Below are 11,006 nucleotides of genomic sequence, written 5' to 3' on the forward strand. Positions count from 1 at the left end.
TGTATTGCATTTTGCATGCTGTCTTGTCAAACATAGTTAGCAAGCCAATAATAGGAACAGTGAAACCCATGTTGGCCCCCAAAACAAAATACGATTTTAGTTTCTCAAAAATCTATTGGAAGAAAAGAGACACTTCTCTCTCAAATGGCTGACATGGAGTTTAATTTAATACACCAGAAGATTCCATCTTAACCCTCCTAACACTCTTATCGCAACAGATATACCGTGGATGCATATCTGCTTTGGACACACATGGTTGCTTTCAACCAGGTACAAGAAAAAAGAATGTGCAAATATAAAGCATTACGTCTTATGATATATTCTACCCATATGCTTGCCAGCTCTAATTGAATCCACAGACAGATGGTTTTTATTAGTAACTCTTAGCTACCTACATTTTTCTCATACCTTTCTCATTTGTATTTAAAGTGCTTCCTTGTCTTAGGTACAAATATCTTTAAATATTTGCGTGAAGGCTTCTCTTTTGGAGACTTTGACTGAAATGATTTTTCTCAAACTGGTAGGTATTCTCAGTGTGTCTCTAGACCCCAAAGACATTCTCAGCTTGACTTTGTATAGCAGCCTGCATCTGGTTCTACTCAAATTCCTTTCTTTTTCTCTTATTTTTCCCAGACTATAAAAAAAAATCTGGAAACAGGAAAAAGTTGAGAAATATATAAGCAAAAAAAAAAAAAAGATAATATCCAACCATTCCATCTCCCAGAGTAATCTACTGTTAGTGTTTTGGCAAGTACAATTATAGGAAGAAAAAAGTTTTGAATAACTTCTTCCCCTGACTTCTCTTCCTGAGGTCCTAGACTCTCTTCCTATAGATAGGAGTCTGAATAAGTTGTGGTAACTTGGGGTTCTAAATGGAGCTCATGAAGTTTGTCCTATTATATCTGTTTTCTCTCCAGAGTTGAAGATGAATGAATGGTAAAGAAATCTCACAAACAAGTATTTTATTTATCACATATTTTCCCATGTAGAAATAAAGAATATAAGACTAATTCATGGTAAAATGGCTTATGTTTACAATTTAGTTACTTAACATGTAAATACTAACTTGTAAAATTCAGACTTTCTGTTATTAAAAGGACATCACACATTTTCAATGAAATATTCCAAAACTACTGAATCATCAGTATGGGTAGAGTGTAAATTTGCCTTCCTAAAACTGGTATACTCAATTTTCTTATTCCTTATATTATTTCATCTAGGAATGAATGTACTCACAGAGTACACTTTAAATAATTTTGGTTTTAAAGGTGTTCAACCAGGGGTACGTTTTATTTAAAACTTTTTAATCAACTGTATGGAACTTTTAAGTGCCCAGTGAGAAAGATGCCAGATGTATGAACAGCAAAGAGCAGCTATCTTTGATGCATTACACTGAGATAAGTGAGTTTACCTAGGATCAGTCAGGACCTGACTTTTCTCTGCCTCACTATAGTAATACTATGGGTGATGATGCTGTCCCCAAAGTCACATTATTATAGGTCAATCTAATGGCCAACACTATGACCTCATGTACAAAAGTTTTATAATTGCATGTCAGGAGGAAATAACACTTAAATACGACAGATTCTTTGTTTGACTCTCTGTATTGCATTTTGCATGCTGTCTTGTCAAACATAGTTAGCAAGCCAATAATAGGAACAGTGAAACCCATGTTGGCCCCCAAAACAAAATACGATTTTAGTTTCTCAAAAATCTATTGGAAGAAAAGAGACACTTCTCTCTCAAATGGCTGACATGGAGTTTAATTTAATACACCAGAAGATTCCATCTTAACCCTCCTAACACTCTTATCGCAACAGATATACCGTGGATGCATATCTGCTTTGGACACACATGGTTGCTTTCAACCAGGTACAAGAAAAAAGAATGTGCAAATATAAAGCATTACGTCTTATGATATATTCTACCCATATGCTTGCCAGCTCTAATTGAATCCACAGACAGATGGTTTTTATTAGTAACTCTTAGCTACCTACATTTTTCTCATACCTTTCTCATTTGTATTTAAAGTGCTTCCTTGTCTTAGGTACAAATATCTTTAAATATTTGCGTGAAGGCTTCTCTTTTGGAGACTTTGACTGAAATGATTTTTCTCAAACTGGTAGGTATTCTCAGTGTGTCTCTAGACCCCAAAGACATTCTCAGCTTGACTTTGTATAGCAGCCTGCATCTGGTTCTACTCAAATTCCTTTCTTTTTCTCTTCTCCAAGCCCTCACCTCATCCCTTGCTCACTTTGCTTTAAACTTCTTGTTTTTATTTGGCCTTAGGAATATGAAATACAGAAAAGCAAAGATGAATTTAAAAAATTTGAGGAAAGGCAAGAAATTAAATGGCAAAATAATGGGAACTGTTGGAGAAAAATGATCCTCTTTGAGTTATTTTATATTAGTAACAAACTTGTTTACTCCACTGTCAAATTGATTTTCATTTAAAGACACGTATAACCAACCTTCTGTCCAATTTACAGGGCATGCAAAAAAGAGTTAACAGGTACGTCTGAGACTGCTGTCTTTAGAAAGGCCTGCTTGCAAGCTGGGCTCTCGGTTAGAGTCTGGGAACTCAAATTCTAAACAGTTCCCTATACTGATACAAAGTTTCCTTAAACGGTAGAGTGGCTCACTGTGCCTAGTTTGTTTGTACGACCACATAGTTCATGCTGCATGCTTACTTTCCATCTGGGAGTCTGGAATTTTGATATATACTAAAAAGAAGTTGCCTATATGACCACTCTCTAATTAAAAACCTTTTCACACATGTTGTCAAACTCAAACTTGTTGCTGGAGGAATTAAGCATGTCCACTGAGAGAGGACTCTTGGAAGCCTGTGCCTGGTTTCTTGCAGATTTTACTCCATGTGCCTTTTTATTTGCTGATTTTGCTTTGGATCCCTTTGCTATAATAAATATTAGCAGTGAATATACTATATGCTGAGTCCTGTGAGTCCTTCTAATAAACCACCAAACCTGGGAGTGTTCCTGGGGACCTCTGACACGCATTGATTGAAATGTCTTTCTTAAGATTGATACATCTTAAATATTTATTGAACACATATTATGTGAATTGAATTATGCTATGTGAAACCAAGATAAGTAACCCAGACCTATTTTAAGAAATTCACAGTTTTGTGGCTATGTCAACAAACAGAAGTGTATAAAAAGAATATCCAATTAACTGAGTCAAAGCAGAACAAGGAAAATACAAGAAGCTTATTTCAATGGAACTTCTGAAGATGTAGATACTTCATCTCGTTCAAATATCAGGAAAGCTCATGGCAGGTGAGTTAGCATGTTAGTTAGCAGAACAAGTAGGTTTTGACAGGTTATAATATCTGAAGGTAGGAGGAAGAGGAGTTTTGGAGTGTTTCCCTTGAAACTTCACAAGTGGATAGAAGGTTATAGCAAAGAAGTGAATAATATAGAGTATATTAAGGAAATACAATATAATAATAATTGTTACTTGTGGCACAAAGTGGAATTTTTCAAGTGCTCTTGATTAAAATCCTAATAATTTGAATGCCTTATTTATAACTCATTTTTATGCAAAATTTATGGATTATTATAGAAGGCCCATCAATATATATACATATCGCATTGTACAGCAGAAACTAACAACATTGTAAAGCAAGTATACTCCAATAAAAAAAATTCTGTAGCATTTTAAAAGCATCTCTCTTAAACTCTCTTAAACTTAAGTTTTCCTGGTTTCTAATCATGTTTTTCTTTTCTGCCTCTTCTTTGTTCAGGTCCATCATGAGTGAAAACTGGGACTCAAACTCTTCGGAAAACTGGCATCCCATTTGGAGTGTCAGTGACACAAAGCATGATCTGTACGCGGATAGCAATATCGCCTATGTGTCAACTACTATCTTCACCAGCCTCAAGTGGCAGCGATTTTCATTATTTCCTACTTTCTGACCTTCTTCCTATGCATGGTGGGAAATACAGTGGTTTGCTTTATTGTAATGAGGAACACACATATGCACACAGTCACTAATCTCTTCATCTTGAACCTGGCCATAAGTGATTTACTAGTTGGCATATTCTGTATGCCTATCACGCTGCTGGACAATATTATAGCAGGTATGTTGATTTGCGTGCAGCTCAAACATACTATGAGAAAATATTTGTCCCATATCCCTGAAGCCACCGCAGCGTCATCCATTCATTCACAAATATTTATTGAGTTCTAAGGACTGCTCCAAGTAGCTGTTCTCATGGGGTCTACATGCTAAAGGAGGATAAAAACAACAAACAAATAGCTATATAAGTAGTCAGAGAATAAAAAGAATTATGGAGAAAAACAGAACAAGTGACAGAGATGAAGTGTGGAAGCTGTTATTTTTATAGAGTGTTCACTGAAGGTCATCAGTGAATGGTGACACTTCTTACTGAAGACTTTGAATTTGCTTAACAGTTCAGGGCACATATAATATAGTAGAAATATTAAGAATATTATGGACTGTAAAGTTCAAAGAACGTGTGGTTTCAACTGATGCAATGTCTTCAATCTAATATAAATAGATATTTAAGCCCTCTTGTGGTTGGCTGAGAGATTTCCAACAGTTTTTGATGGAAGATGGAGCAACAGAACCAATAATTTCTCACAAAGCAGTAGTTTCATTCATATAGTGGTAATTTACATGTGCAACATAAGTCATGGTTCGGGTATTACCCTAGAGTACTTCTGGGCCCGTATTACCACTTCTTTAGCACTATGTTATACACTCTGGAAGTACAGGAACAGTGTATCTATACCTCCCAGTATAGTTTTGGTGCATAGTACCTGCTTAATAAATATCTGTTGTATTAACACATAAAGTCAACAGCCATTTCTGTTATCATATTTTAAATTCTCTGAGCTATTTTTATATTCTTTGTGTTCCTTGTACTATCATGCACATATTTTTCATGGACAAAATGTATTTTAGCTCTGAGGTTATGAGTAGTAATTTTCTTTGTTTTTTAATTTTTTGTCTACCTGATTCAGATTAGTTTTCTCCTGTTTCATTCTTCCTATTCGTTTTAGTTTCTTTCTTTTATGGCTGAGGTTTCCCTAATAGTCAACTACTATTTAGCTGCTTGTATTTCAGAGTGAGGTACTACGTGGCTGCTTTGAACCTCTGCAGGACTGGGGTTTGAGGTTAGGCCCACTCTCGGCTTCACTAGTCTGGGTCATTCATTGGGAAATCCACAGCTATCAGAATCTGCCAGCGAAAATATGTCAGTGTTCTTGGAAGGATCACTTGCCCCAGAAGGAAAGTCTCTAATCTACTGCCATAGGGATTAGAAGTCTGGCAGCTGCATTCTGGAGCTGAGTGGGTCTCTCTACCAGCAGTAGGAGCACAGGCAGAGTGTATATGTACTTTCAGTCTATCCCCTTGCATCATTGTGGCAATAAAGCCATTCAAGCACCAATTTTAAGATGGTCTGGATAGACGAAAGAATGATTTTTTAAGTATGCTTGGCTTATTTAGGTTACTGGGAATAGCTTTAATTAGATAAGAGTATTTTTTAAATAAGCTATAGGATATTTTTTAAAAGATAAATTTAAAAAATCTGAGCAATATGTAACATTCATCTCTTGGGAAACTAGAATATTTGCTAATGGAAGAATAGTGTTACTCTCCTGTAATAGCAGAGGTGCGTATAGAATATCAAACTCTAAATTTGATTTGATTGATATTAAATATCAAATATAATAATTTTACCAATTTCTTTTATAAACATTCTAGTAACTGGAGTTCAGTTAGGAAGTTATTAAAACAGACTACTTTTGTTTGTGCAAAGTGCTCTTTATTCTCCAAGTATGTCTTAGTCAGTTTAGGCTGTTATAACAAAATACCGTAGACTGGGTGGCTTAAACAACAGACATTTAATTTCACAGTTCTGGAGGCTAGGAGTCTGAGATGAGGGTGCCAGCATGGTCGGGTTCTTGGTGAGGGTCCTTTTTCTGATTGGTAGATTGCTGTGTGTTCACATGGCCTTTACTCAGTGTATGCACATGGGGAGAGGTTTCACGCTCTCTTCTTCTTCTTATAAGGGCACTAATCCCATCATGTGGCATAATCCCCATGGCCTCATCTACATCTAATTATTTCCCAAAGGCCACACCTTCAAATACCATCACATTGGGGGTTAAGGCTTCAATATATGAATTTGGGAGGGAACACATTCACTCCATAACAAAGTACCTCTGAGGTAAATCATGTCATTAGATTATATATAATATTAACTTTATTTGTTATACATGTGACGCCTGATTCCTCATAATTTATGGAATACATTTCCAAATTAGAGAAAAACTATTCTTCCTGTTTTATTCATTTAAAGGGCATTATTGCATAAGGGTTAATGGTTTGGACTCTGGAACCATGCTGCTAGGGTTTAAATCCTTAATATGCTTCTAACTAGCTGTGTGGCAAGGTATGTGAAATGTGTGTGTTTGTCACATGTTCTATATCATGAGGAGAATAATAAAGCCTTCAGAAGCCTGTTGTGGGGATTAGATATGTTAATAGATGCAAAACATTTATTACAGTGTATAGAATGTTGAAACTACTGTGTAAGTTTTGACCTTATTAGTATACTGAAAAACAGAGATCTGAATGGATTAATGAAAATAATGAGAAACATTGATTGTTCCCTGGATATCATTTAGGAAACAGTTGCATCTGTCTAATTTCATGTCTTTCTCTTCATAATTTCAGTGAAATTAAAAAATATATATATGATCTTTCCAAAGACTAACTGTCCCATTTCCCTTTCAGGATGGCCTTTTGGAAGTACAATGTGCAAGATCAGTGGCTTGGTCCAGGGAATATCCGTTGCAGCTTCAGTCTTTACTTTAGTTGCAATAGCAGAAGATAGGTAGGTCAGCACCAAACTCTGAATCCAGAAAATTGAGCATATCTGCAACTAATCCAGCTAACCAGTGAAAAATGTATAATCTACTAAATTTGGTTATATCTGCTTAAAATTGTAGCTGTAATATGTACCCCTTTAAGAGCAAGGCTTATATATATATATATATATAAAATATACATACACACTAAGGGTTCAGTAATAAAATAAAACTACTGAAGTTTCCATATTTTAAGATTAAATAATTAGGGATGATGCATGTTTTAGTTTGGGCTGCTATTAACAAGATATCATAGACTATTTGTTGAATGAATAAATGAAAAAATAATATTTGAAGTTTCAATAGCTGGTTTACAAAAAGAGCAAAATACCTACAATTGCACCTTTGAAGTTACCCATAATTTAAGGGTGAGTAAGTGGGAGAATTCACTGATTAGAAGACTAGATGAAAACTTGGAATTTAAGACAGAAGAGCTTACACCGTCAGTGAAGGACAGTGGAGCAGTCAAAGCTCAAGATAACTAGTCACTATATAAAGATAAGATAAATTTGTTTGGAGTTGCTGATGGGCCACTTAAAAGCTCTAAGTTTCCTTACCTGCAGATCTGGAAAGTATTAATTTTCCATTTTATAGAGTCATCACAAAAATCAAAGAAGATTCAATAGATGATAGTACTTTGAAAAATATAAAATGTTATACAGTGATGTGATAGTATGATTATCTTATAATGAACATAATGAATATCAGTAATAACAAAATTAAGAATCACAATAACAAAATAGCAGTAAAATGAATCAGGCTTACTCTACATACTGATCATTGTCATGCTCAACAGAGGACACAGAACACTGGGAAGGTGCATAAACAGAACTCATCACGGGAACTCTCAGACTCATAGCTGTGAAACAAACCACCAAAACACTTAGTGGCTTAAAACAGTAATGCTTTTAATATTTGTCACAACTCTGTGGATTGGCTGGGTGCCTCTGTGTGGTTCTCCTACTCTGTGCCTTGTAGCTGAAATCAGTCACTCTTTTGCTTATGCCACGCTTGCTAATGTTCAACTAACTGGCCAAAGCAAGTTGCATGGCCAAGCACACAGATCATGTGTGAGGGGACCACAGAAGGGCATGAAGGGACATTTAAGAACATGGGCTCTGGAGCCAAAATACATGTGTAAAAATCATGTGTAATTATGGGCAAGATTTTTTACCTTTTCTAAGGCTTTTCCCCATCTTTTAAATAAGAAAGCTTACAGAGGCAATCCATGCAAACCAACGGAAAGGAGCCTGGAACAGAATATTAAATGCGCATGCTCAATGATGACTAGTTACAATAGTACTTTGATTATTAATAGTGTCTGATATACTCCACTCATTAATTTTTTGAGTTGACATTTATCTCATATATTAATTACAGAAACTGGTAATGCACGCCTCCCTACTAATGGTAACTTTCTATATTTGAGGGGGAATATGTATGGAAGACTGTAATTACTGAAATAAATTTAATTAATGACTTGGTCAGAAGTTATGAGGCAGTCCTTCACTGATATTTGCCTTTAATTACAGGTTCCAGTGTGTCGTCTACCCTTTTAAACCAAAGCTCACTATCAAGACAGCATTTGTCATCATTATGATCATCTGGATCCTGGCCATCGTCATTATGTCCCCATCTGCAATAATGTTACATGTACAGGAAGAAAAATATTACCGAGCGAGACTCAACTCCCAGAATAAAACCAGCCCAGTCTACTGGTGCCGGGAAGACTGGCCAAATCGGGAAATGAGGAAGATCTATACCACTGTGCTGTTTGCTAACATCTACCTGGCTCCCCTGTCCCTCATCGTCATCAGGTATGGAAGGATTGGAATTGCATTCTCCAAGACAACAGTGCCCCCCTCAGGCAAACAGAACCAGGAACAGTGGCACGTGGTGACCAAGAAGCAGCAGAAGGTCATTAAGATGCTCCTGACTGTGGCCCTGCTTTTCATTCTCTCCTGGCTGCCCCTGTGGACTCATGATGCGCTCACACTATGTTGACCTGTCTCTGAATGAACTGCGGGTCATCAACACCTACATCTACCCTTTGGCACACTGGCTGGCCTTCGGCAACAGCAGCATCAACCCCATCATTTATGGTTTCTTCAATGAGAATTTTCGCCATGGTTTCCAAGATGCTTTTCGCCTCCATCTCTGCCAATAAAGAGAAAAGCCCAAGGAAGCCTACACCCTAAGAGCTAAAAACAATGTGGTCATCAACATATCTCATCTGTCAGCTCAGGAATCTACAATTAAAAACCCACATGAGGGCTTCCCTGGTGGCATAGTGGTTAAGAATCCGCCTGCCAAGGCAGGGGACACGGGTTCGAGTCCCGGTCCGGGAAGATCCCACATGCCGCGGAGCAACTAAACCCATGAGCCACAGCTACTGATCCCTTGCTCTAGAGCCCACGAGCCACAACTACTGAAGCCTGCGCACCTAGAGCCCGTGCTCCGCAGCAAGAGAAGCCATCACAACGAGAAGCCTGCACACAGCGACGAAGATTAGACTCCGCTCAACACAACTAGAGAAAAGCCTGTGCACAGCAACGAAGACTCAATGCAGCCAAAAATAAATAAATAAAATAAATAAATTTATTTTAAAAAAACACACACACACATGAGGATATTGTGCTTTGTAGGAAAAGTGCTGAAAAACCCATACAGGAATTAATGATCAAAAATTTGAACTTACCGATAGCAATGAGATGTAAAAGGAGCTGGTGTGATGATTTTAACTCTACTGTGTGTTATATGGTGAAATACTGTTGCTTTTTATGGCTTTGTACTTCAGTTCTTCTTAAGAATGTTAGAAGCTCTCTCTGGAAAATAGTAAACAAAATGACCTTCTGTTTGTAATCAATCTTACTGTATTTAAAATACATACAGAGACCCATATACAAATTTGCCTGGATAAATCAATTTTCTAGGACCAGTTTTCAAAGCCTGATCTTTTCCCACTTAGCTATTTGTGTATGAATCGAGCATGTGTTTTATGTCTATATATATGTATGCAACACACATACACACATATACATTTTCTTCAAATGGTGATAAATGGGCAGTTCTTTGCATGAGAGCACATTTTATGAATTCTCCCTTTGCTTTTGAATTGGAAATTTTAGACTACAGAACTATTTATCTGTTTGTGCTTTTAAAATGTACTTAGCTTTCTTAGAAATAAGAGCTGCAATAGCAAATAAAGGGACACTGTATTTCTTTGTAATTAAAAGTTGATTTTTTTTCCTTTCTAAGAGTACAAAGTTGGTAAAGCCATAACATTATTCCATAGGAGTTATTGTTGGCTTTTTAATAATTTCATAAATGAATTTAAGCCCTAGCTGAACCCATGTTTCTTGCAGAGGTGATTCAAGATCCCAACTTGACCTCCTTTCTAACAGAATCTCTGACATAAAGAAACAAAGCTTTTAATAATGCAGCAGGTGGCAGAAGGATGGCAGCTCTCTTCTAAAGGGCTTAATCAGAGATGTTCAACAATCATCATAAGACTCCCATAAAGTTTGAACAAAGCAAGACCGATTATCCCAGATCTCCTACTGGGCACAAAATGTAAGGCACAGAAGTCCTACTGGATAGCAAGTTAATACTACTATTAAAAAGAGAATGGTGAACCCCTGGATTCTGCTAGGTTACCATTATGTAGTGACAATAGTTGTAAATGCTAGCTTTTATTCTAGGATGAGATAGTCCTTAGAAAATTGGAAATTATAAAATAACAAATAGTTTGGCAAATAAAAATAAATCTCTGAGCCTGGACCTATCATGTTTTTCTAATCATTAACGTGGTTCAGGCTAAAAGCTTTTCAACTTTATAGGCCTTTGAGAAAATAACTGTTCAGTTTTCAATTGGTTTATGCTATATGATATTTGAATATGTATGTGTTACATATTTCCAAAACCTTTTTCAAATTTCATTATTTCCTCTACAGCATATGGTCTATGTGTTATGAAGAACTTATTTGGGACTTCCTCAATGACCATTTTTCTGATTATAAAACTAATAAAAATTACATTATAAAATGTAAAAACAGGTATTATAAAAACAACAGCTAATATTTTTA

At 36.3% G+C, this 11,006-nt stretch overlaps 1 protein-coding gene across 1 annotated transcript; it reads left to right on the plus strand.

The window, feature by feature from the left end:
• Positions 1–3,770: 3,770 nt before the first annotated feature.
• NPFFR2 (neuropeptide FF receptor 2) lies at positions 3,771–9,638 on the plus strand. The gene is given in 7 exon segments (XM_024754176.1): positions 3,771–3,872; positions 3,875–4,100; positions 6,788–6,887; positions 8,454–8,900; positions 8,902–9,188; positions 9,545–9,607; positions 9,610–9,638. Coding segments are annotated over 7 exon segments (1,254 nt in total).
• The last annotated feature ends 1,368 nt before the right edge of the window (positions 9,639–11,006 follow it).

This window comes from Neophocaena asiaeorientalis, unplaced genomic scaffold, assembly GCF_003031525.2.
Source record: "Neophocaena asiaeorientalis asiaeorientalis breed wild unplaced genomic scaffold, Neophocaena_asiaeorientalis_V1.1 scaffold148, whole genome shotgun sequence".
NCBI classification, from domain to species: domain Eukaryota; kingdom Metazoa; phylum Chordata; class Mammalia; order Artiodactyla; family Phocoenidae; genus Neophocaena; species Neophocaena asiaeorientalis.